This window comes from Salvelinus alpinus, chromosome 5 (assembly GCF_045679555.1).
Source record: "Salvelinus alpinus chromosome 5, SLU_Salpinus.1, whole genome shotgun sequence".
NCBI lineage: Eukaryota > Metazoa > Chordata > Actinopteri > Salmoniformes > Salmonidae > Salvelinus > Salvelinus alpinus.
In genome coordinates this window covers 68505977-68533582 of record NC_092090.1, presented here as the reverse complement: position 1 = coordinate 68533582, position 27606 = coordinate 68505977, and the positions used below count along the sequence as shown (strand labels likewise).

The window sequence follows — 27606 nt, the reverse complement described above, 5'->3', positions numbered from 1 at the left end:
ACGTCTAAACTGATGTGTATGAAAGTGGACTCTGATTAAATGAAAGGCCCCCTCATTCATTTGGTTTCAGCTCTCAGCTCCACCACTCAGAGCCAGACGTCGTCGTTCAGATCTCACTGAGCTGCTCTGAAGGTTGAGTGGGATGAAATCTGAATTCTGAATTTCCATTGAGGCATAGTCTCTCTAGAGGGGCCCTGCCCGGCACAGAACAGGATGCTGGTCTGAATGAACAAGTGGTGAGGATGGAGGATGGAGGATGGATGGATGGATGTATGGGTGAGTAAAAGAGCAGACAGTGTTCGAACTCTGTGTTCGAACTCTGCCTCCTGTGCACCATAATACTGTGTTACCCTGCTGAGCTAAAGCTTTGGTATTAGCTAACACAAGTCTTCAGGTCTTAGGCAAGGTTACTCATGAGCTTGGCTCACCGAACCACCTCCATTACACTCAATAGAAATACGCCCTGTTTTGTCATAGAATGTCATTCTATTTATATCATCAATAGAAATAAGCCCTTTCTTTTCATAGAATGTCATTCTATTTCTATCTTCACACTAGCCTTGACCTTGGCCGTATGTTTCTCCATAGGTCCGGCGCTGTCAGACCATGGCTATGCTCACATTCATGGGGATATTCCAGGCCATGTAGACGTGGGACTTGTACTCGTCCATCCAGACCTCGGCGGCCCGCAGGGCGTTCCTCTTGGCATAGTAGTCAATGTCATTGTTGTACGGCTTCTTTGTCCGCTCGATGTGCGCCACTCTGGCGCAGGGCAGCACCTCCATGCTCCCGCCGCACTGCCACACCTAGAGAGGAGACAGCAGAGAGAGGACAGAGTCAAGCCTAGTCTAGAGGATTGTTTAGTAGTTCAGACAGAGAAAGCGTCTGTATCTGCAAGATTTCCTGCTAGCTGTTATAGCTGCCTCCTTGTTTATCTTTTTACGGAGGAGGTTGTTTGCTTGATGCAGCAATTAGGTTCTACAGGCCATTATTTTCTGCTGAAGTGGGTGAAAACAGGCCTGATAAATGGGTCTGTATGGGAATGGCCCATAAATATGAGTGTCCCTAGAGAGTTTCCTGTGACACACAGTATCCCTGGCACTGGATTGTGGTTGAATAGTGTCTGTCTGTGAAAAAGTGGTAATACATAAAAATAGGTGGTAAAAGCATGTAATCCTGGAGAAAAACGTCCATCACTGCAAAAAGTATTGACTGACTACGGGCCTGAAAAATGCAGTGACACTCAACTGTGACCGACTCAATACTCAAGGAAGGAAAATAGTGGCTGCATCATCAGCAACGACTACCAGAATGAATTCTTCCAGGTTATTGGAAAACAATTCCAACCTAAGGTGTCACACCCTGATCTGTTTCACCTGTCTTTGTGATTGTCTCCACCCCACTCCAGGTATCGCCCATCTTCCCCATTATCCCCTGTGTATTTATACCTGTGTTCTCTGTTCTTCTGTTGACAAACAAGACGAACTGGCAAGTCAACCAGCGTTTTTGCCCCAGCTCCTGGTTTTCCCAGTCTCTCTTTTTCTCGCCCTCCTGGTTTTGACCCTTGCCTGTCCTGAAAATGAGCCCACCTGCTTGCCTGACCACTCTGCCTGACCCTGAGCCTGCCTGCCGACCTGTACCTTTGCCCCAACTCTGGATTATTGACCACTGCTTACCCTGACCCTGAGCCTGACTGCTGTCCGGTACCGTTGCCCCACCTCTGGTTTACAGACCCCTGCCTGCCTTGACCCGTCTATTGCCTGCCCCTGTTGGATTATTAAACCATTTTTTATTCGACGTTGTCTGCATCTGGGTCTTACCTTCATACCTGTTATAAGGATAACACTTGCCCAGACACAAAATTACAGCATATAAAGGAAAGTCAAAAGTAGAGAGGGAGAGAGAACTTAAACGAGAACATTTCCAACACCAGAGCAGAAAGATAGAGGACAGCATATGGTAATGTAGTCCTTCTGTCTTTTAAACTGCAGAGCCACCAGCACTCCGAGAGTCTCTTAATGACAATCTTCACAATGCAGAACAGATGTTCCAAACCATTAACATTCCACTGAACCCAACATTTACCTCATGCTCAGCATAAGAGGACACAGATAACTGCCTGCATGCCGCAGAAAAACACCCTGAAGAAACCAGGACATCCACCAGTCGAATTTATAGTACCGAAATACTAATACGTGTTTTAATTACATACTAATGAGTCACCACCCTAAAGTAAAAACTAAATTTAGACTAGCAGTGACATCACCATTGTTTTGGAGGGGTAGTAAGAAATACTTGACATGATAGTGACTTACTGTAGGTGTACCACTAATGTTTCATATTTTGTGTTAGCATGGATTCCACTGTGCTCCTACTTTATGTCAAACATAAAAGGGTTTCGTACCAAACTGCATGCAATGACGCATGTTGGTCCACTGAGTGAGTGTGGGCATGAGGCAGAGCAGAGGGAATTGAGTCAGTAGGAGAAATGTCATTTCTCAGATTCCATTGATTGATGGATCCCTAGTCAGGATACATTGCGGCACAAGTTTGTTCTCCACCCTTTTTGCTGGACAGGGCTGCATAAATGAAACCCATTGCATTTACTTGGGCCTTCCACTGACACTAAAAACAATGCTTGCATTGGAAAACATCCCTTTGTTAAGTGTATGACCCCAAAAAGACTGCTGCTATGCAGAGCATATACTCCTCCATCTTTTCCCTAGCAGTTTGTGGCAGCTTATGTTGGAACTTCTTGTACTTCACCGCACATAACGCAGAGGTATTTGAGCGATTGTATTACAAGCACTATACACATAGAGTATGCTGTGCTGAGTGCTAACAAAAGGAGAAAGTATTCAAATATACCAAATAAATTCTTGCTGGTCTGTGAAATTCATTGAGGAAAGATGTTGGAGCCGCTAAGCCCCCAAGCCATATGGTACTGTGTGCCACGTTCATGGAAATTAAATACATCAAATATTAATCAAGTCACTGTTACCATAACTTGCATGTACTGTACAGTATCACTCAAGTGTGTTTAATTGAATGTTAATAAAGGCATAACATTAATACATTTGTTTTCTGATCCATTCCCTGGCTGTGAAGGCCTTTACCCTCCTCCAACTCACACCCTCAATGGTTGCATTTGACTCAATCAACCTCCATAGTGACCCAGATTGGTTGTAAACCCTCTCTTAGATTAAACAGCAGTGAAGTGTGGAGTGACCCTGGACTAATAAATCAATCAGCGCTATTACCATTACATGACCAATAGGCACCTTCATGGCTACAACATACAAACGACTTGCATTCATTGTGTGTCTGTGGATGACATTGCATTCACTAATAGATTACTTATTACTTTACTGATCAATGGTTAGGTTTCAAATAACACAGACCTAATCAAACAAACACAGACTCATCTTCAACCCTGCCTCTACTAAAGCACAAGCACTTAACTGATGAACATGCAGTGGTAATACACTATTATCAACATATTCAAATAATGATTGACATATTTTCATTAAAAACTTTATTTTGATGAATTTATTCATACTATTTCATCCTTCCACAAGATATAGTCCCGACACAAATCTAGGGTTGCTACCCAAGCCGGCTGGTTGTTCGTTCTATCGGTTCGGTTGCCAGAGATGCTACCCAGTAGTTCATTCTTTTTGCTCTGTATCTATGGACATGGCCCAGTCGTTTGTTATAAATGTTCCATTGCCAAACTGTCTGGCAACGTTCGTATCTCTTCCTTGCTAGCTAGCCAACTACGGCTAACTTACAGTCACGTCAAAAAGCGCAGCCAGAATAACAGCAAAGTAGCTGCATTTGCATTTGTTTAAGCTGTTTTCTAGTGACATTTATTTGGATACATCCATAACAATGAGCTAATGAGTTGCAATTTTGCCTGGCATAGAAAATGTGCTCACTCGTCAGGAGCTAGCCAACAACGCAGCTAACACAATCACTTCAATCACCTATATTCTCAGTCAATGTGCACACCAGAGTAATAGCTGGATCGTAAACAGGGATTTGCCAGATAAACGCTGTAGCTTTAGTCTGTACATAAATCATAACCCTCTGTGGTGCCTATCAGAGTCAACAAGAAACTCCTAGCTAGGCCTCTGTTACAGTCAGGACATTTTCAATGTGTTCTTTTTAAAACTGTGCAGGATAGCATTGGGTGATTGCAGAGATGGATCTGCACAGGTAATGCTTGTTTACTTACCAAGTGTGTCAGAGTGGGTGTATCAAATCAAATCCAGTTCTATTTGTCACATGCACCTATTATAAATGGTGTAGACTTTACTGTGAAATGTTTGCTTACAAGCCCTTCCCAACGATGCAGAGTTTAAAAAATAAAATAGTAACACAAGAGGAATACAATTAAATACACAAGCATGAAGCTATAGCCTATGCAGGGAGGACAAGTACCAGATCAATGTGCAGAGGTACGAGATATGAGGTAGATATGTACTGTACATGAAGGCAGGGTAAAGTGACTAGGCATCAGGATAGATAATAATAAGAGTAAAATAAGGAACAGAGTAGCAGCAGCAAAGGATCAGTGTAAAAGTGTGTGTCTGTGAGTGTGCGTTTGTGTTTGTGTTGTGTGTTGGGACGTATGGTTTGAACAGTGTGCGTTTATCTAAGATTGTCCTTTCTGTCTATTCTTGTAATCAGCCTGAATGACATTGAAAAAGTCTAATCAGATCAGACCAGACAAATCCTCTATGACAGGGTAGGTTTGGGAAATAAATAGCTAACAGACATCACAGAACATGGAGTCTGAGGAGAGTCAGGTCAGTTCCTTTTTTTAAACACACAAAATCATCAGTGATAATGTGACCTTTGCAGCATAAGAGAAAGAGAGTGTTAGTCAATCAGAGAGAGAACAGGTGGTGTGCAGCAGGCCAGTACCAGGCAGAGGAAGGAGCAGACTGCAGGCTTCTCATGTATGTCACGTCTGTTCCAGGATGTCTTATGACGCTGCTGCCACTCTCTAGTAACTTTGGAGGTCTCAGCCAGGGCATTAGCTAAACAAATCAGACCAAATGCATTTTTTTCCCTGGACACAAAAGGCATAATGATGATGTGATGATTGCACCAGGACTGCGTGGAAAACACATTTATGCCATGCTGACAGAGCCTCGCCAGCACAGCTTGCGCCTGATCTCCTCAAATAGACAATAATTGATCTGTATGTGAATCATCTGGCCTGTCAAGTCACGTTAAAAAGTGTTTTCTATAAGCAGTAATCAAACTTCTCATTACCAAAGTAAAACAATAATTATCTCAAATATATTAAGTTAAATTGGAGTCTTGCCCTGATATATGGTTGTTGATTCATATGGCATCATAGTAGTCAACAGCCATTCATCAGGGTAAGTTGGTGACCAACACAGAAGTATCATACACAGATTACCTTTTCACCTCTAAATAGATTAGGAAACAAACATCTCTAAGTATCTTACTATGGTTTCATAGGAATATAAAGTGAAGTCTGATTTGCATAAATTCCTCTTTAAACGCAGGATAGAGATCATTAAGAGGCATCACCTAACATAGGAGACTGTTTACTTTGATGGAGAGGTAATTTAATTGCCTATTTTTTGCTCTTGTGTGGCGTTAGTTAATTGGCACAGGACCATTTGGGTGAGCTAAGCCCTAGAGGGATATAGGAAACATCAACTGTAAAAACCATAAAAACTATTAACAGCAGTAAACAGAATTGGAAACAGCACCATTACACAGTATCGCTACTAACCCAACATATTGGAGAATCTAAGGTCTATATAAGGTTCTGTTACTCAGAGGATCTCTTACATTAGTGTTCTTCAAACTTTCTTTCCCCATGTACTTTCTTTCATGAACACTGCTATGCAGAGTCTGCATCTAAACCCTCTAATCTACCAGAAATCATGAAGTAAGGAGACAAGGAAAGAAGAGGAGACAAGGAGAGGAGACAAGGTTGGAACACCCAGCAATGGGACTTAGTCGGAGATCATCAGAAGGTTTCCTGAAGTCCTGCTGACTTAATTTTCTGCCTCATCTTGCTTGGTAGCTGTCTGATTTGACAGACAGCTTGGAAAATTGTCCAGTAACACAAATAATATAATTCTAATTAAACTCTTTATGACAAAACATAAGGCCTTATTTTGAGGTCTAGCTTTACCTGTAACATCTGCTTCCAACTCACACCCTCAAAGATCCCCTGAACGCAGCCCACTTTCCAGCTCACACTCTCAAACACCTAGATCCCCTGAACGCAGCTCACTTTCCAGCTCACACTCTCAAACACCTAGATCCCCTGAACGCAGCTCACTTTCCAGCTCACACTCTCAAACACCTAGATCCCCTGAACGCAGCTCACTCTCCAGATCCCAATCACCTGAATTCTAGTCACTTGTTCACACACCTGTTTGTCATTATCACACATTATTTAGTTCAGTTCTTTGCACCCCATCACTGTGAGGTATTGTTTGTTTTGTGACACGTCTTTCAGAGCACTGGGTTTCCCATGATATACTCCTCCCGTGTATGATAGTTTTTGCCTGCCTCACTAATGATGCCTTTTGCCTATTCCCTGCCTGTACTTTAGCCTATTGGATTTCCTGTTATCTACCTATTGCCTGATCTCCCAGACTATGTTACTAGCCTGCTCCCTGCCTGTACTGTTGCCCTTTTGGACCCCCTGTGTATGACCTTCTGCCTGCCCCTGGACCCAGTTACCTGCCTCCTCCTGTGGTCCTTTGCAATAAACACCTGCTGCGCCCTGCGCTTTAAACCAGCTCTCTGTCTCGCCTCATGTTCATTACATTACCCTCATTCAGTGGCCTGAAACTCATGGTTTAAAGGCCACAACAGGCCTGCAAGTTGGGTTGCAAAATTCTGGTAACTTTATCCAAAATTCCCCGATTTCCAGGAATCTTCCAACCGGGATTTCTGTAAAACCTGGAAAATGTTCCAGAATTTTGTAACACTACCTGCAAGTCACATTATGCTGGCTTGCAAAGTTATGTTGAATTTCTTTTGTTGATGTGACATTTAATTTTGAGTCAGTACCACAAACATAAGTAATAATGACTTTTCATTGATTTTGAGTTCAACTTACAAGAAGTATTTGAGTAAAAAATGCAATGGGGTTTGTAGTGTAACTACTGTGCCGAGTCGGTCCCTTCCAGTGACTTTAGGAGCTTCCTGGAGGGTCACAGAGTTAAGCGCCAATATTTATTAGTCATATTGTAAGCATGGTTGACTAAGCTAAGGACAATGGACCCTGGCATGACCCCAGCGGACCTCTGGTTACTATAAACTCCATGTTGTGTATGTCTGTTATTCGGAAAACTGTGGGGACTGGAGGGCATTTGCCAAACGAAAAACATACATTTTCCATAACTATGTCACAGACAGTCAACTCTAAATGTATTGTAAAATGCCCTTGTTCTGCAAATTGCACACCTTTTGAGATTTGTAATCATATATACATGTACAGTGCCTTCGAAAAGTATTCAAATCCCTTGACTTTTTACACATTTTGTTTTACGTGACAGCCTTATTCTAAAATGGATTAAATATTATTTTTAAATCCTCAGCAATCTACACACAATACCCCATAATGACAAAGTGAAAACAGGTATTTTGTTTTTTTAAATGTAATAAAAATAAAATCAAAAACACCTTTTTTACATAAGTATTCCGACCCTTTGCCATGAGACTCGAAATTGAGCTCAGGTTCCTCCTGTTTTCATTGATCATCCTTGAGATGTTTTTACAACTGGATTGGAGTCCACCTGTGGTAAATTCAATTGATTGGACATGATTTGGAAAGGCACACACCTGTCTATATAAGGTCCCACAGTTGACAGTGCATGTCAGAGCAAGGATTTGTGTCTGGCACCATCCCTACCGTGAAGCATGGTGGTGGCAGCATCATGCTGTTGGGATGTTTTTCAGCTGCAGGGACTGGGTTACTAGTCAGGATCGAGGGAAAGATGAACGGAGAAAAGTACAGAGAGATCCTTGATGAAAACCTGCTACAAGGCGCTCAGGACCTCAGACTGGGGCGAAGGTTCACCTTCCAACAGGACAACTCAGGAGTGGCTTCGTGACAAGTCTTTGAATGTCCTTGAGTGGACCAGCCAGAGCCCAGACTTGAACCCGATTGAACATCTCCGGAGAAACTTGAAAATAGCTGTGCAGCAACGCTCCCCATCCAACCTGACAGAGCGTGAGAGGATCTACAGAGAAGAATTGGAGAAACTCCCCAAATATAGGCCATACCCAAGAAGACTCTATGCTGTAATCGCTGCCAAAGGTGCTTCAACAAAGTACTGAGTAAAGGGTCTAAATACTTATGTAAATGTGATATTTCAAAAAAAAGTTTTTTATATAAATTGTCATTATGGGGTATTGTATGTAGATTGATTAGGGGGAAAAAAACACTTTGATCAATTTTAGAATAAGGCTGTAACATAACAAAATGTGGAAAAAGAAGGGCTCTGAATACTTTCCGAAGGCACTGTATGTGTACATACAGGGAGGTATGCCATCAGCCATACGGTTATGAAAATCTATACCTTAGGTTAGCTAATGGTCTTCTCCCATTGACAATCACACAAATCACATATTTGACATTTCTGAGTTACAGTACTTGATACATTCAAAAATATATTCACCTCTCCCCACTCTTACATACTGTAAATGTATCCAATTAGCATAATCAAAGTTCTGGTAATAGTCAAGCTTCTCAAAGACAGTGGCTCTTAAACCGTTTTTGTATTGTGATATACAGTCCCAGCTACAATGCCTACAATCTTTTGAATATTCTTGTGACCTGTCAAATAAATTAGCTTTGCAGTTTTCCTTCTATATACTACTAATAATATAATAGCATATGCCATTTAGCAGATGCTTTTATCCAAAGCGACTTATGCAAGCATACATTTTTACGTATGGGTGGTCCTGGGAATTGAACGCAATAACCCTGGCGTTACAAACTCCATGCTCTATCACATGACACAAGGGGACCAGCCACCAGTGTCTCCTGACCCATAGTGGGAGGGAGACACACTGACTGCCCTAAAGGTCCTCATTTCCATTTCTGCCACGGAGCTGCAATTCTGGGATCAATTTTGTGTCAAGTCAGAGCGAAGCAACCAATTGATGAGGGAGGATTAAAGGGATTGGGATATCTTAACCTTTTAAAACAAAGCCAGGTGAATTTCTTTAACAGTTTTACCGCCGGAGCCCTTACAGAGATTAACCCTACAACACAGAATGGAAATATTCACAATGAAAAATAAGAAAGACATACTTGCATTTGTGGGCTTGTTTTACCACTGAGCTGTGTGTGTGTGTGTGTGTGTGTGTGTGTGTGTGTGTGTGTGTGTGTGTGTGTGTGTGTGTGTGTGTGTGTGTGTGTGTGTGTGTGTGTGTGTGTGTGTGTGTGTGTGTGTGTGTGTGTGTGTGTGTGTGTGTGTGTGTGCTTAGTTGTGTCTTAGGAATTTGTGTCTCTGTCTCTGTTCTTAATTGAAATGTTTCTCACTGGCTTCTAGAGTCTCTGTACCCAGGAGAGCTCTCTTCCTTTTAATGTAATATCTGATTTGCCCATTTCAAAGACATAGCAGGAAATCCTGACCACAAAGTGATATATTCTCCCATGAAGCTGTTTGGCTTTATAAAGTGAAAGAAATATTCCTCACATCTGTTTCTTGTAAGTTTTTGTGATGTACAGTGTGACTTTAAAGATGAATTCAATTTGAGAACCCCCACTGTGTAGTGTGGACATCTATAGCATTCAAACCACTGATGTAATCACTCCGCCATGCAAATCCCAAACACATCAATTGATTCAGCATGTGGATATGAAGAACAAAAATGGCATGATAGCATAACATCTTTCCCTCAAAGCTTCAGCTTGAATAGTAGAATACTTAACATTTCCTCTCTAACAGGCCATACTAATAAATCATGAGTGGTAAACCTTGGTTTGAGCACAATTCATTGGGCCTACACCCGTCAACTGGCGTTTTTGTTAGCATCCATGTTACATGCATGCAACACCATAGTTAACACATTCAGAACTAGTCAGACCATTGTCTCTAAGGCTGTTAAGAATGACTAGAAGACCAGGCAGCAGCATCATAATGTGTTGCAATGCAAAGTCTATCCCGTCCCCTCCCAAATGGGGTGTCCAATGAGATGAGTGATGTTTCAAGCAGAATGAACTGAAGGTCTCTCTCTCTCTCTCATACCCAAAATGTAGAGTTCAAATCAGGATGTCTCAGTGATGTGATGCAGGCGCTTTCAACTCGGTCAAAACGGTCAAAACGTGCAAAGCAGTTGAATCCCCTGCTTTCTCATCGGCAGTCCCCTTAATTGTAGTGAGTTTGTCTGGCATACCAGTGCATTCCTCACTACTTAAGTGTTTCTTTTTGTAACAGTAGATTAGCTGTAAAAAATAATTTCCATCTTGTCAAACACATCTAACACCATCAAACACCCTCCAATTAAACTAACAAATTAAAAACGTGTTTTCTATAATGAGAAGGATGATCCAAGTTCAAGTCTGTGCATTTCAACGTATATTTAGGTAAGTATGGCAACTTCAGACAGAGTTGGATGGTTAATTAGCTTCACTTTTTCTTTTTGCATAACAGGCTCTGAAAACAGAGGGTTATGAAATGAACAATATGTCTTAAAGGATCTTAATTGCCTCGTCAATGTGTGTTTAAAGATAGGTGCAAGAGCAGTCACACTTGAAAGAGGCCTATAATGAAGTTTATGACTCATGTAGATAATAAGTGCGCTGACAAGTTCTGCCTAATTGCTACTCCCTGTGGCCCTGAATAGGAAAACTCTCTGTCTGGCTGTCGAGCGCTACAATATGTATTGAAACCCACATAACCTTGTCAATCTCCAAAAGGCATTCAGGGATTTCAAATACTTGAAAATAAACTGGATGGGCTGTTGTTAGGGAATCATTTTGCTTTTCAAAACGTGACTGTCCCGCCTGTTCGGGCGGTGCTCAGCGGTCGTCGTCGCCGGCCTACTAGCTGCCACCGATCCATTTTTCCTTTTCGTTTGTGTCTGTCTGTTTTGTTTACACCTGTGTCCTATTAGTTAATTCCGGTGGGTTTATTAACCTCCGCTGCCTGCTAATTCTTTGTGCGGGATTATTTGCTGTTGTTGCTCTGTTAGGGGTGCGTGTTTGCGCCACCGGGGTTTTCCCCCCACGGTCGTTGTACAGTTTGGATTGTAATTAGGAGTAGAGATTTCTCCTCCGTGTGTTACATTACTTCCCTGTGTGTGGCGACTTCGTTGGGTGTGTTTCCCCACCTGTTGTTGTGTTGGGACTTTCAATAAACGATTGTGCTACTGGGACTTCCTTGCTCTCCTGCTCCTGACTCCTGCACCTACCTTTTCTTAGGAGGCACCTAACAGTGACCTTTTTAAGCATTTAGTGGCAGATTCCTGGGTCAGCACTATACCTTATAAAACAATATAAACCCAGTCCAATTATCTGTGCGCACAGACACAAAATGTTTATTTGTATTTTTTATAATTCAATACAGTAATGTGAGATCTATATGGGAAACATTTACATTTGACATTTTAGTAGTTGAATCACTTATCTGATGCTCTTATCTAGAGCAACTTACAGTACATGCATTAATCTTAAGACAGCTAGGTAAGATAACCACATATCACAGTCAAATATACAGGATACAAACATTCCTTTCTAGCTAAACAATGGATTGGCCTGTATATTGTTTAGCAAAAAAAACACGTTTTCATACACATCTAAATATACGAATTCAAGATCTGAGAACAGTAATATTTTATATACAAACAAAGGTACCCATAAGCAATCATTTCTGATGAGAAAACACATTATATAACGTTATAAAAATAAATTCTTGATCTATTTATACTGATTTACTTCAATATTAACTAATACAACTAGAATAGCCACATTGTAAACTCAAACCATTGAATGAATGGAGCATTAAAATCGTTCCTATATGGTATTTTAAGAAAGGTCTACATCACTGTTGTTCCTATTCTCCTCTGTTTCCTCCCTCCTCTGTGTCCTCCCTCCTCTGTGTCCTCCCTCCTATGACTAGTGGTGAGGTAGTGAGATAAAACCTACTGTAATGAAGCCTAGAGTAAATACCTCTCAGTCGATTAAGCCCCAGCAGATTGATTCAGGCCCTCTAAATAATGTATGTCTTGAAAAAGACAAATACTTGATCAATATGAAATGGTCCACCCATTGTTACCTTTGCACTGTTCCTATTGATGAAAAACAGATCTTTCCTCCCACGTCTTCTCAGTTAAAGGACTGTATTCTCTGAGAATTAATCATTCATGTAATGGGGAGATGAGCCAGTGGAGGAACGGAAAGGAGAGGAAGAAATCCACATGAGAGATACAGTATATTTGTAGTCGATATACGACACAGGCCAGGTCTCCTGTTGTACTGATCTCTCACACAAATGTACATATTTCTCATCATCTATCTCCATCTTCTCCCATGACTCTTCATGTCTGCCTTCAGACTCTGACGCAGTAGCCTAATGGGCAAATTCCCTCATGTAGTGGCTCAAATCCCCTCTCCTCTTCGGATATAATGATTTTGTACATGCTTCATCTTGAGATGTTGCTTCAATATATCCACATAATTTTCCTGCTTCATGATGCCATCTATTTTGTGAAGTGCACCAGTCCCTCCTGCAGCAAAGCACCCCCACAACATGATGCTGCCACCCCCGTGCTTCACAGTTGGGATGGTGTTCTTCTGCTTGCAAGCATCCCCCTTTTTCCTCCAAACATAACGATGGTCATTATGGCCAAATAGTTATATTTTTGTTTCATCAGACCAGAGGACATTTCTCCAAAAAGTACGATCTTTGTCCCCATATGCAGTTGCAAAGCGTAGTCTGGCTTTTTTATGGCGGTTTTGGAGCAGTGGCTTCTTCCTTTCTGAGCGGCTTTTCAGGATATGTCAATATAGGACTCGTTTTACTGTGGATATAGATACATTTGTACCTGTTTCCTCCAGCATCTTCACAAGGTCCTTTGCTGTTGTTCTGGGATTGATTTTCACTTTTCGCACCAAAGTACGTTCATCTCTAGGAGACAGAACGTGTCTCCTTCCTGAGCGGTATGAAAGCTGCGTGGTCCCATGGAGTTTATACCTACATACTATTGTTTGTACAGATGAACGGGGTACCTTCAGGCGTTTGGAAATTGCTCCCAAGGATGAAACAGACTTGTGGAGGTCTATATATTTTTTCTGAGGTCTTGGCTGATTTCTTTTGATTTTCCCATGATGTCAAGCAAAGAGGCACTGAGTTTGAAGGTAGGTCTTGAAATACATCCACAGGTACAACTCCAATTGACTCAAATGATGTCAATTCGCCTATCAGAAGATTCTAAAGCCATGACATCATTTTCTGGAATTTTCCAAGCTGTTTAAAGGCACAGTCGACTTAGTGTATGTAAACTTCTGACCCACTGGAATTGTGATACGGTGAATTATAAGTGAAATAATCTGTCTGTAAACAATTGTTGGAAAAATGACTTGTGTCATGCACAAAGTAGATGTCCTAACCGACTTGCCAAAACTATAGTTTGTTAACAAGAAATGTGTGGAGTGGTTGAAAAACGAGTTTTAATGAATCCAACCTAAGTGTATGTAAACTTCCGACTTCAACTGTATATATATATATATATATATATACAGTATGTATGTATATATACATATACAGTATGTATGTATACTGTAGCTACATATTCCTGAGGGGACTTGAAAATGAAGGGAAGTGTTTTGGTCTCATGAGATGCTGTATCAGCAAACCATAAGTGAGAGATGGAAAATGCATGACGCAATAAATGTGTATTGACACCTCTGGCAGAATTCATCATTTCTATTCCATCTTGATATTTTTTTATTTTTGCAAACTCAGCCTCATGGTAAGCAATGTTTTCATCTCTGATACCAGGGTATGGGTTTCAAATTAGACTTATTTATAAGTCACAGTGAACTGCAGCAAAAATAAACTACTTTAATACTAATATTTTGGAAGAGCTGCAATGGCATCGATAATCAACATCATTAAATACCATGACAAAAATTAACTATTTTGTACACATACAGTACTGGGATAAATGGTAAAACTGTGATATCAAGAAACAGCAGAAACAATTACTTTAACATCTATAGTCTATATATCTTCCTCTCTTTATGATTTCTCCCACATTTCCATGAAAGCCCCTCCTATTCCCTGTAGTGTAAATACATCTCTAAACTGTACAGTGGAGGCTCTTCAGGGGAGGAAGGGGAGAACCATCCTCCTTAGTGAATTTCATAAAAATAAAAATAGTGAAACATAAAAAACGTTTTCCTTTTTTAGATAAAACTATAATGAATATATTCACGTCAACAAATAATTGATTAAACACACACTTTGGAATAAAGGTCTACAGTAGCCTCAACAGCAGTCTGTAGGGTTGCACCAGCTGGCTATCAGGGTTGGGTAGGTTACTTTCTAAATGTAATGTTAGTTACTAGTTACTTGTCCAAAATTGTAATCAGTAACGTAACTTTTGGGTTACCAAAACTCAGTAACGTAATACGATTACATTTGGTTACTTTTAGATTACTTTCCCCTTAAGACGCATTCGAAGAAGACAAAAATGTATGTTACCAATTGAACGACATCTATTGCAGGATAAATCAATGTCAAAATTGACATAGCTGGCTATATATGGGATGTTACATTTTACTTTATGGGTTGGTTATGTAGGCTTCTTGTAACCCATCGCTTTCTACTAAATATAATAATATGATTAAATTATATCTTTACATTAAAAACCTAAGTCTATCAGAATTTCAGTCATTCCAATAAATATTATACCCTTTGATCTTCAAGATTATGACTTGGAAATATGGAAGTATAGATTAGCCAAATTGTTTTACCTGAGCATAACCCCAAAACTAAGGATTTATTAGCCAGCCCTACTCTGTTGTTGATGAATTTGTGGTCACGGAGGACTGATTGGGCTCATTGCTTCAAGTTGAAAAATAAATGCTGTGCTCATGGAATGGCATGCACTGAGCACTACTGAAAAGTGATATTTACATGTGAAAAATGATTGCCATATGCCGCATTTGCTATAGGCCTATTGTTTACCTTTTCGTTGGTGACACTTTGATGTCTTGATAATATGCAGCTGTTTAAATCCATAGTTGAAACAATAACAAACTTTCTGAATTAAAAAGTTATCGTAAAAGTAATCATCTACTTTTTCAAAAGTATCTGTAATCTGATTACACTATTTTAGCTGGTAACATAAGGGATTACAGTTACATTTTTTTGTAATCCCTAACATGTTACGAATTACATGTAATGCATTACTCCCCAACCCTGCTGGCTATGGCTATCCAACACTGGAACTCTTTCAAGTTAAGGTCAATTTTTGGTTTTATTAATATATTGCCACCGAGGCCCATCGGTGTAACTGCTAAACTGCTTGCTTAACTGTATACTGTAACGGGTTTACTATGTAGCTATGTTGACCATGACGTTACTAATGTCATTGGCTAATATGGTGACAACGATGTAGGCTGTGTGTTTGGAAAACAGCTGATGTGTTGTGCACTGAAATCCACAAGGGAAGGGAAACGGTCGAAGGAGGAGAGCACATAGATGCGAGAAGGAATTACACAACAAAAACATTTTTCCCACTTTTTGTATGTGACTGCTATGAAAGTGCATTGTGTTTCAGTGTGATCAGGGGTGTATTCCTTCCGCCGATTCTGTTTAAAAACGTTTCTTAAATGGTAGCAAACGGAATGAAGCGGGGATAAACATACCGGAATTTGTCCCAAAGAAACTCACGTTTGGAACTGTTGGACTAACGAGTACACCCTAGATACGCTTGGCGCACAACCGTGAGTCGAGGAAATTTCTGGTTGCGACAACCAATCATAGCGCCGTCTGCAACCAAGACGTAACCAAGAATTGCACTCGCCAACCAATCCGAGACACCAGTGCAACCAAGAGGTAACCAAGAATTAACCGATGAAGTTATAGCTATGGCGGGACCTTTAAACTCTAGTAGAGGACCATGGAAAAATACGTTTCTTCTCAGGAAATTTTGTTCGGGAGTTATCTTTCTTTTCTGAAGTAACGTTAGCTATGAGCTATGGCGGGAACTTTAAACGCTAGAAGAGGACCATGGAAAAATATATTTCCTCTCAGGTAATTTTGGCGAGTTATCTTTCTTTTCTGCAGTAACGTTAGCTACAATTTATTGTTGTCTGCTGTTTTTATGAATCATCATCATCATCGATCGGAATATCTAGCAGGTAAGATCAGTGTATTAGGCTACAGTAATATGTTAACACTGTTAACAAGATTTACAGTGTAGCTACAGTAACGCGATCTAACGCGTTAGTAAACTGGTGTTTTGACACTGACACAGGTTATCGAAGTAAAGTAACGTTAGCTAGTTTAACGTCCGATGACTCTGACCATCAAAATAGTCTGTTAACCCCACTATTTCCAAACGGGAGTTATTATTAGCTTATTACCGTAGCTAGCTATCTAAACAAAGTGTGATTTTATAGCTAATAGTTGTGTTTTGTCACTAAACTCAGCATCATCAAACTTCTCCTTTTTCTCTTTTAATTAATTTAGCTAATTGGACTAGACATAGCTATAGGGCAAACACTGTCTTCATATCAAATAGGCTAGGGTCATCATGTTAATTATGAATCAAAAGGCATGAGCGATATCCTATGCTCTTGCTTATGCTGGTGTGTTTGTGGTAGAAATGTCCTTTAGCAAGTAGCTAAAGATAGCATAAGTAGCTAGAGTTTATATACTTCATTTTATTGTTCCATCTATTAACCCAGTCTGCTCACTGTGATTCAAATGTATATCATTTATGCTTATTAAATACAAACTTTCCCCTTTATTTTCACAGCAGACATGGAGCCCGGGTTCAGAAAACTGCCAAATGGAAGCCTTGTCTTAACTGACAGTAAGGATTCCAGGATTTACAGGACATAAACTACTAAAAGAGCGTGGAGCAAGGCTGTGTCTCCAGACAATGTGGTGGAATCAGCCAGGAGGGCTGTACTGCTCAGAGGTGGCAACCCAGCAAACAGGGCACATTTTCCGGGTCAGCATGAGATGCAGTTTGGCATTTATAAGGAGCAGTCTTTCAAGTGGGTGGTTGAAAATGTGCTGGGTTGGGCTGGGTATTTGGTGGCATCGATGCAGAAAGAATCTGCCTCTCAGCCAGCGAGGAGTGATTTCAAAAACCATGCTGCTAATAAGATGACTTTCAAGGAATACATGGAGCTCTTCCCTGAGGGCCGGGAGGCTATCAGGATTGAGTTCACCACCCAGCCATCCGCCACTACCCAGCCATCCGCCATCTGCCACCACCCAGCCATCCGCCACCACCCAGCCATCCGCCACCGCCACCCGCCACCACCCAGCCATCCGCCACCACCCAGCCATCCGCCACTACCCAGCCATCCGCCATCTGCCACCACCCAGCCATCCGCCACCACCCAGCCATCCGCCACCACCACCCAGCCACCCGCCACCACCCAGCCATCCGCCACCACCCAGCCATCCGCCACCACCCAGCCATCCGCCACCACCACCCAGCCACCCGCCACCACCCAGCCATCCGCCACCACCCAGCCATCCGCCACCACCCAGCCATCCGCCACCACCCAGCCATCCGCCACCACCACCCAGCCACCCGCCACCACCCAGCCATCCGCCACCACCCAGCCATCCGCCACTACCCAGCCATCCGCCATCTGCCACCACCCAGCCATCCGCCACCACCCAGCCATCCGCCACCACCCAGCCATCCGCCACCACCACCCAGCCATCCGCCACCACCCGCCACCACCCAGCCATCCGCCACCACCCAGCCATCCGCCACCACCACCCAGCCACCCGCCACCACCCAGCCATCCGCCACCACCCAGCCATCCGCCACCACCCAGCCATCCTCCACCACCCAGCCATTCAAAGACCAGATGACCACTGGTTCCCAGAGGTCCTCAACATCCTCACTCAGGTCATTGCTGGTTGGAAAATTACGCCCCTCCCAGAATCTCAACAGCACAATAAGGAAGCTCATGTCTCCTCGGAAGGTTCAGCCTAGTAAGCTCAATATTATGTTAATATAAATTATATCATAATGATGTTATATTTTAGTTTATGGAGATAATAGATAAGTAAAACAATGTTGTTTAATCTATTGATCTAATTTATTTTATAGTTCTACTTTTCAGCCCTTCCAGCCTCTGAGCCTGATGATGGTGAGCTCCTTATGGCAGCAGAGCAGCTTGAGTCACAGGAGTCAGACGTGCCGCGACCAATAGAGTTACAAGTATCAAGTTATTACATATAATACTCACTGCTCAGCCTCTTTAAGTCTCATTCTACGTGTTTGTGTGGTGTATTTATAGTGATGTACCAGGCCTACACAGTATGTCTCATGTGATATAAGGACCTGTCCTTGGGGAATTTATCATCAATACATTATTTATTGTGTTGAGATGTTGTTGTGTTTTGATTTCAGGGAGAGACGTAGTATGCCTTCCCAAGGATTGGCAATGCACTTTGCCTGATGTGGACCATAAGTGGGTGTCCAAGGCATTGTTCAGGTGGTCGGGGAATGGGATTCCAGAGATGGACTTTGCCAGGGTTGACAAAATGTGGTGGTACCCCCCTCCACCACCCCTCATCTGCAGCTCAGCACCGGTGATGGAGAGGTACTTTGCCCATCCTCTGCTGCTCTGGATGCCCAGGAAGCTCTGGCAGGGGAAGCTGTATTGCCCACATTTTGACTGTGAGAGGGGGGAGTTGACCTCATCAGGACTCCACCAGAAGATCAGGCAGGTTGTGGATGTGGACGGATCTTACTATCTGGCAGCCGAATACCTTCAATGTCCCAAGTGCAGTAGGAAGGTCATCAGTTGGAACCACAACATCCTTTCCTAGCTGGATATAGGCCACAGCATCCAGTTTCCCTGCATTTTGACAGCTAAACTCGTCTGTGACATCAAGGTAGTTCGTCTGATGAGACAGCGAGGTCTGGGGAACAGCAGCAGCCATATACAAAAGAAGGTGGAGGAACAATGCAGTCCTGGCTGCAGAGGACTAGACCTTACCTGACTGACTGCAAGCTCTACTCCAGTGCAGTCAGTGTTGGACTGGTGACACCAGTGGCATTCAAGAGCCCCCCCCCCCCCCCCCAACATGACATCTGTGCCCAAGTACTGCTGGCTAATGCAGGTATACGCCCAGGATGTCCTGCACCGACTGGATGAGGTCAAGGCCGGCATTACCTCCCAGTTTGGCACGGTCCTCAAGATCGACTCAACCAAGAAGGTAGTAAAGAAGCTGGCAAGCCACAGTGCCAAAACTGCTGTGTGGGCCACTAATGGGGGAAATGAGCATGGACAAGTCCTCATGTCCGTGCTCACAGCCAGTGAGGGCAAAAGGACTGGGCCCTATGGTCGTTGGCCTCATCAAAAGGTATGCGGATGCTGGAGTCACAACACCTTCCATCCTGTATGTGAACAGGGACTGTTGCGGAGCAAGCCACATTCAGAAGATGTTCGCTGCCTGGCCACAGCTGAAGATAAAGCTGGACATGTGGCACTTCATGAGGCGCATTGCAGTTGGTTGCAACACCGACTCCCACCAGCTGTATGCAACGTTCATGAATCGTCTCAGCCAGTGCATTTTCCAGTACGACCAGGATGACCTAAAATCACTGAAGGATGCAAAACGAAAAGAGCTGGAGGCAAAGCTCATGGGTCCATTAGACGTTGATGTCATGCGTAACATCACTCGGAGTGAGCTGGCCCTGCACTGCCGAAGAACCACACGTGGCACAGAGGAGACCCAGGCTCTGATCACTGAGCTCATCAATGGCTTTGATGGTGAGAAGGGGCGTGACTCCTTGGGTGTGCCTCTGATCAACTCCTGCAGGATGGAGGACATCTGGAGGACACAGATCAAGCATGTGGCCTGCCTGCAAGACCCAGAGGGTGTCCAGTTAAATATCCAGACTGGCATCAAGGGAGGACTTCCCCTGCCCACATACAGATGTGCCAGAAGTTCCACATCACTAGAATGCTTCCATCTTCATCTGAACTGATTCCTCCCAGGTAAAAACACAATCAAAACAATTCACTTTTAAATGTACAATTACTGTTGTCTCTGTTTGAACTGGTGGTTGTATTCGAATGTACCAACCTTGTGAATTTATATTTCAGGTACACTAGCCAGTGATACCTTCTATCAGACGTACCTGGTTGATGGATTGGCACGGTGGAATCAGGACCATGCTGTTGCAGCTACAAGTGACAGGAAGGAGCCACACTCCTACAGTGTCATCCTTCGTCACACTGCCAACACCCTCGGGCAGGATATGCTTGGAAAGATTATGGTTCCTTACACTGTTCCACGTAAATACACTGGTAATGGCAATATGATTTTTATGTAATATGTAATAATGCCGCTTTTATATTTAATATAAACAGCAACACATTTCTCTTTGTGAAATGTTATTATATATATAGAATGATTCCATACTCAGTCTGGTGTATTCTCATATATTTTTTTCTTTAGGGGAGGTAATAGGTTTGGGGTAGCTCTTCAATCAGACTGGTTTGGTGCTGCAGGATTACGAGGCTGCCATTGAGGAACTAGAGACAGGTGATCCTGATGTCCAAGTGGAGGATGAGAGCTTTGTGGAGCTTGTGGAATTTCAGGACCTGACAGTTCCAGTGCTGGAGACAGCCCTGCCTCTTGGCACCTTTCGTCCTATTCCCACCCCCTCTACCAGCATCCAGTCCACAGCTGCATCAGTCAGTCCCCTGTCTTCCACTCCTGTACGTGCTACTCCACCACCTGAGCCTCTGTCCTCCACACCTGTGCTCGCCAGTCCATCAGTCAGTCCCATCCTCCACTCCTGTATGGGCTACTCTACCCACAGGCAGGCAAGAGTGTGCAAGGCGGTATTGAATGTGTCACTGTCTGTCGCCTTGGCTGTGTTTGTAAATTCACTCTGGAATGCCAGAGTCTGCTCAGTGCGCTCTTGGGCGTTCGTAAGTTCAGAGCGTTGTCAGATTATCCGCTTGCTAATGAGAGAACACAAATGAGAGAACACCTCACTCTGACCATTTTATTCGCCCTAGCAGAGCTGGTTAGGCTGCTTTCATGTTATCTAGTGCGTTGACTGTAACTGTGCGGCTGGCAACAATTTCCTGACACCCGTCATATTCAACAGGTGTTGCGTGTTATTAAATGAATGTTACCCCTTTGATTACTCATTCAATACCGCCTTGCACACTCTCATCCTCCACTTGGACATCAGGATCACCTGTCTCTAGTTCCTCAATGGCAGCCTCGTAATGTTCTGTATACATTGTAAACTTTCATTCATAGGCTAGGTTGGAGCAACCTCATGATGGGTATATGGAAAAGTATAGTGTCATGTAGTAGCCTAAACCTATAGCTGTAACATTGAACTGGGTAAATGGAATATGAATGACAGTCATCCAATATGCTGTAATAGAAATAAGGCCAGGCTCATCAAAAACGAAATTGTCCTCCCTCATCTTAAACATCACTGACCGCCACATTGAAAGAATTCAATAAGATCATACACTTCTGATCTTGATTCCCTCCGATGACTTTGTTTTATTCAGCTACTGCTTACCCCAAGATCTCCTCTACCACACAGAAGACCACTGTGGCCTGTGAACCCAGCATCTTCTCTCTCTATCAATCGATGAGATGGCCTCAAGAGACATAATTGCCCCATGCAACAGAGAAGCCCATCTCCATTCCATTAGAGGCTGTACAATACAGTATTTATGGTGGTGAATCACAGTTGGTTTGTTATACAGGTATATCTGTTTCATTTTCCTCACACTGACAGAACTAGAGAAGAACAGGTACAAGTATTTGCATAGGCATTATGGTGAAAGACAAAGAGAGACTGTTCTGTTACGACATTTGTGACATTGGTGTTATTATTGCATGAATCAAGGAGAGTGCAATTACTTTATGTAAGCATTGTGGAAAATGTCAGACCTGATGCAAGTCATTCAATGGAGCAGAATGACAAAGTGGAGTACATCAGTATAAAACACACACTCCAGTGGGTTTCATATAACACTCTATTTAGTGGCCGTATCTGAATCAATCTCCTACCTTATGAACCGACCACTCAGTGGCATGGTTTGCTGCATAAAGGCAGGTCCGGTGAATAACAAAACAGAGTTTAACCTTGAAGACTGAAATTCGGGGGTGGCGTACTGAACATTGAAATTACTATTAGGCTCAATGAAGAATGTGACTGTTCACTGGTAACAAACCTGAAACAACCATTTACTTGTTGCCTGAATGTCTCTTACTATTCAGCGGGAAATCCTTTCTATTGATGAGGATATGTCACGCTAGTCCATTTAGAATGATGAGGACTTTGAGACGTTCATCAGCTACTATAATATTCCGTCCAGGTTCCTCAGAGGGGTTGAGTTATCAATAAAACAACCAAGATCTATCTCGCCTCTGAAGTGCATTTCCAAAGGCTGCAGAAACCCTTCTGAAGCACCGTTCAAGCAATCTGAAGATTTTAAACTGGATGTGATGACATTAATGAAGGATACTTTTTCAAGCACGTCTCATTCCAATAAGCCCAGAGTGAGTTTAGATTCAGAGTGGTTCCACTTGGCTGAGGAGAAACATTTTCTGAATTTAAAAACGCGACCAATTCCTCAACCAAGCCTCTGCTCACATGAAGCGTTAAATTCAACTCAAAGCAGCTGCAAAGAGATTATAATTTTCAGTATAGGGCTTTAAAGCCATAGGGTTGACTGAAATATTTGCATTAAGGATTTTCCCTCCCGTCTGAGAAACATATTTCTAACATCTCTCAGTTGACGCCTTTGGGTATTGTATCTTAAGCTACTACCCGTATTCTACAAAACACAAGGAAACTTAATCGTGAGCCATTCTAAAGAAGGGAATATAAACACAATAAGTCATTTCAATAGGACTTTCCAAGTGAGCCGGCGCTGTACCTAATATTGGATTTGTAATTACTGGTATTATGTTCCAGTACACTAGTCTTTCCTTTCCAATCCCACTTTCTTTAGCTGAATAGGCTTGTTAACAACCTCAACTTCCAATGGCACTTCTAACTACTTTTTGGTGTGATTATGATTTTTGTACCTTCATGTTGTAACTTCTCAAAAAGAAATGTGTCCATTTGATTCTATCAAAAGAATGTGGACGTATTCAATAAGCAGAATGAGCCAGTGTTGTACTCACGCGCATGCCAAGCTCAATGTTCTCGCCTCCATAGACTTCCATGCCAGGATCGAGGAGGCCGATCTGGCCAAAGTATTCTCTGTCCACCACAAAGGAGCAGCCAATCATAGCTGGTGTCCTAGATGAAAAGACAGAGACGGAGAGAGGCTTCTAAAAACAGTGTTCATTCCCCTGTCACTGTCTTGATCAGCCTCAGTGACTAACCAGTGCACTCTGTTGAGTAGACCCTTTACTAAAAAAAACAGGATTCATAATAATGTTAATAATTACTGCACACCAGGCTGTTTGCACCCTGGGCTACACTGCAGGCCGATACACTGTTTACTTGATTTGATTTAATTTAATTTAACACAAAAATCTATGCATGATTAACCTGGGAAAACCCCTGAGTAACAATGCATTTTACAACACGGAGAACACCATTCTTCTCTCTTAATTGTACATCGACTTGTGGGGTACAAGTGCACGCAGACATTCTGTGAAAATACCACAGGCTCAGCGTTTGGTATATCTTTAGATATGTATTTTTCCATAAGTGGCTGTGTTAAAACATCAAGAGGACCAACTTCCAGAGACATCTCCATAATACAATAGACCTGGGTCTATAAAGCTCTTCAAGGAAGAGGGGTTGCAGGTAGCCTAGTGGTCAGCGGTGGGGGGGGGGGGGGGGACATTGCTTTAGGGATGTATGAGAGGGAAGCTATGATGGGGACAAGGTCCTCTAGTAAATATAGACTGTCAGACACACACACACAAACCTCCATGTGAGAGCCACCTGTGCTGGCCTGATGGATGGGCCACTCTCCTCTCCACTCCAGCCTGCTCTCTCTAGGTCTCTAAAGGTGGTTTTATTTCCGGGCCACTGTCACCCTAGGCTTGCTTTTACTGGCTTTAGCCATTGCATTTAGTGCTCTATGACATAGACTTCATAAAAATGTCATATAAAAATATAGCAGTCCATGATGTGCGATGACAAACAGAGTCAAAAAGCTTATTTTCAATCTGATCAGTGGGTAGCTGTAGTCTACTGCAGCATGGAGCCTAGTACGCCATACATTAACATGCACAGCGGAGAGTGCAGTTCTGTACGGCTGGCCCTACTGTATGTTATCGGGAGGAGGTTATTAGAGAGGAAGGATGAAGAGGGAACTCTATAATGATTAATTGACACTGTGTTATTATTCAAAAGGAGGTTGTTTAAGGATATCAAGGATGCTGTGCGTGTTTATATTTGTTTGCATATAGTCGTGTTTAGACGATAATTGCAGTAGTTTTGTCTTCCCAAAATAATCTGCATGGAGTGTGGTTCATGAAATTATTATGTGGGGTAAGGAAGAAAGACACAAACACACACACACACGTACACACACACAAACCAACATCTGCGCAATCACTGCTCTATAGATATCTTGCAAAAATCTCCCTTTTCCAGTGGGCAAACTGCTTACACACTCATCCTCTGTCTGGTTTTTCACCTCCTTTTCTTATTTTATGATATTTTTCAGTCAGTCAAAGTTTATAAAAGCAACGTTTTTGCTATTACAGTGCCTTCAGAAAGTATTCACACCCCTTTACTTTTTCCACATTTTGTTGTGTTACAGCCTGAATTTAAAATGGATTACATTGAGATGTATTGTTACTGGCCTACACACAATACCCCATAATGTCAAAAAGGGATTATGTTTTAAGAACGTGTAACTAATTAATATAACATGAAAAACTGAAATGTCTTGAGTTAATAAGTATTCAACCCCTTCATTATGGCAAGCATAAATCATTTCTGGAGTAAAAATGTCCATAGTCACATAATAAGTTGCACGGACTCACTCTGTGTCCAATAATAGTGTTTATCATGATTTTCGAATGACTACCTCATCTCTGTACCCCACACATACAATTATCTGTAAGGTCCCTCAGTCAAGCAGTGAATGTCAAACACAGATTCAACCACAAAGTCCAGTGAGGTTTTCCAATGCCTCACAAAAAAGGGCACCTATTGGTACATGGGTAAAAAAAAAAAAAAAAAAAGATATTTAATATCCCTTTGAGCATGATAAAGTTATTCATTACACTTTGGATGGTGTATCAATACACCCAGGCACTACAAAGATACAGGCGTCCTTCCTAACTCAGTTGACGGAGAGGAAGGAATGAGCTCAGGAATTTCACCAATGGTGACTTTAAAACAGTTACAGACTTGGGAAATGTTCTTGTTACGTACAACCTCGTTAGCTCAACCATTTTGTGGACGGGACACCGATCCTGAAGAAGTTGACCTTGATAGGAGAAAACTGAACCTAAATTACAGAGTGAAATGCCAGTACAGAATACAAATATTCCAAAACATGTATCCTGTTTGCAATAAGGCACTAAAGTAAAACTGCAAAGAATGTGGCAAAGAAATTAACTTTATGTCCTGAATACAAAGCATTATGTTTGGGTCAAATCCTAAACAACACATCATTGAGTACCAATCTTCATATTTTCAAGCATGGGTGGTGGCAGCATCATGTTATGGGTATGCTTGTCATCGGCAAGGACTAAGGAGTTTTTTTTAGGATAAAAATATGTGGAATAGAGTTGAGCACAGGCAAAATCCTAGAGGATAAACTGGTTCAGTCTGCTTTCCAACAGACACTGGGAGACAAATTCACCTTTCACCTTAAAACACAAGGCCAAATATACACTGGAGTTGCTTTCCAAGGTGACATTAAATATTTTGATTGGCCTTGTTACAGTTTTGACCTAAATTGGATTGAAAATCTATGGCAACACTTAAAATGGACTGTCTAGCAATGATCAAAACCAACTTGACAGAGCTTAAAAAAGAATAATGTGCAAATATTGCACAATCCAGCTGTACAAAGCTCTTAGAGACGTACCCAGAAAAACTCACAGCTGTAATCGCTGCCAGAGGTGATTATAACATGTAATGACTCAGGGGTGTGAATACTTACTGCATGTAAATTATATTTCTGTATTTCATTTGATACATTTGCAAACATTTATAAAAACATGTTTTCACTTTGTCATTATGGAGTATTGTGAGTAAATGGGTGAGAAGAAAAAACAATTTAATTCATTTTGAATTCAGGCTGTAACACAACAACATGTGGAATAAGTCAGTGGGTATGAATACTTTCTGAAGACACTGTCGTGGATCTATTTTTGGATGCCCAAACACCTGAGCTCTGAATAGCCATAGGCCTACACTACATTATTGTTGATGGGCAGAGAGATTTAGGAAACACGTACAGGAATGATCTCCAATAGAGATCAGCACAGCCAACACACTCCACCTGCCTCTTGAGGCGCGGAGTGTCAATAACAGGACTGCAAATAGCACCTGCAATGTTTGCAGCCATCCCACTGCTGTTTTTGACAAAACATTTCTACATCTCATGAACTTGATCAAATATCTTACAACAGAAACAATTGGGTTACTGTAGTCCATATGAAAAGGAATCCTCTTACAATATTTAATAAGAAAAGTTGAGTTTTTCATGCTTGTTCTGTATGTCCGTTTAATCTGTCTCAGGGGGGCAACAGTAACACCTGCTTAACATTTCTGTCTCTAACTGGCAAAGCATGGTTCGGTTGTGATCCAAATAGTGATCAGCAAAGTAGCATGGCCATGATGTCAGAACAGTCTGATTGACATTTTCCTCAGAGGAGAAGTCTCATATTGTCTCTTCTGTTTCTGTTGTTTGGCTTCTGACATTGTGTTAAATTATAATCATAAGCTAAATCATGCTTTAATGTCTCCACCAGAAGACAAATGGCCCATAGCACATGGCTCAGCAGTCACCTCCAGTCTTCAGACACAGCATTAGGGGCTGTATGAATAATTAATTACAACTATTTTATGACCTGATTTGTGTGTGTTGCCATGACCTTGCCCCAGCCAAACACATGTCCGGAGAAATATATGACTATTTCTGTGTAATTTAGGAAATATGACATAATAATAATGCTGAACATATAAAAAATACATAAAACATGATTTACCTGAGGCTCCTAGGTGAATATTTACTGTAATAATCAACTCTATGATTACAGTGATAACATTTATTCCATACAATACAATACCAATGAACACTGTAGACCAAAGTCATGTACAGTGCTCACTGTATGAAATTACACTAATGACCCAATATCAAGGTTTCCTCGTCAAAATGGAGGGGGTGCTCAACTATGGTGA

The 27606-nt window shown here is 42.0% G+C and overlaps 2 protein-coding genes across 3 annotated transcripts in view; one reads left to right on the top strand and one right to left on the bottom strand.

Annotated features, from left to right (window-relative positions):
* Positions 1–27606, bottom strand: part of LOC139576587 (polypeptide N-acetylgalactosaminyltransferase 9) — an 87511-nt gene that overhangs the window by 25790 nt on the left and 34115 nt on the right. For both annotated transcript variants that reach the window (XM_071402849.1, XM_071402848.1), the window contains exons 6-7: positions 23406–23523; positions 621–806 (exon numbers count right to left, since the gene is read on the bottom strand). In XM_071402849.1, coding sequence (XP_071258950.1) covers positions 621–806; positions 23406–23523 — 304 coding nt within the window. The remainder of the gene's footprint in view (positions 1–620; positions 807–23405; positions 23524–27606) is intronic.
* On the top strand, positions 19191–21390 carry LOC139575223 (uncharacterized). The gene is made up of 3 exons (XM_071400203.1): positions 19191–20230; positions 20339–20542; positions 20694–21390. The coding sequence occupies exon 1, from the start codon at positions 19498–19500 to the stop codon at positions 20218–20220; it is 723 nt and encodes a 240-aa protein (XP_071256304.1). The 5' UTR covers positions 19191–19497; the 3' UTR covers positions 20221–20230; positions 20339–20542; positions 20694–21390.

Coding starts and splice junctions, on each gene's coding strand:
- LOC139575223 (XM_071400203.1), top strand. CDS start 19,498: ATGGGGGAAATGAGCATGGACAAGTCCTCATGTCCGTGCTCACAGCCA.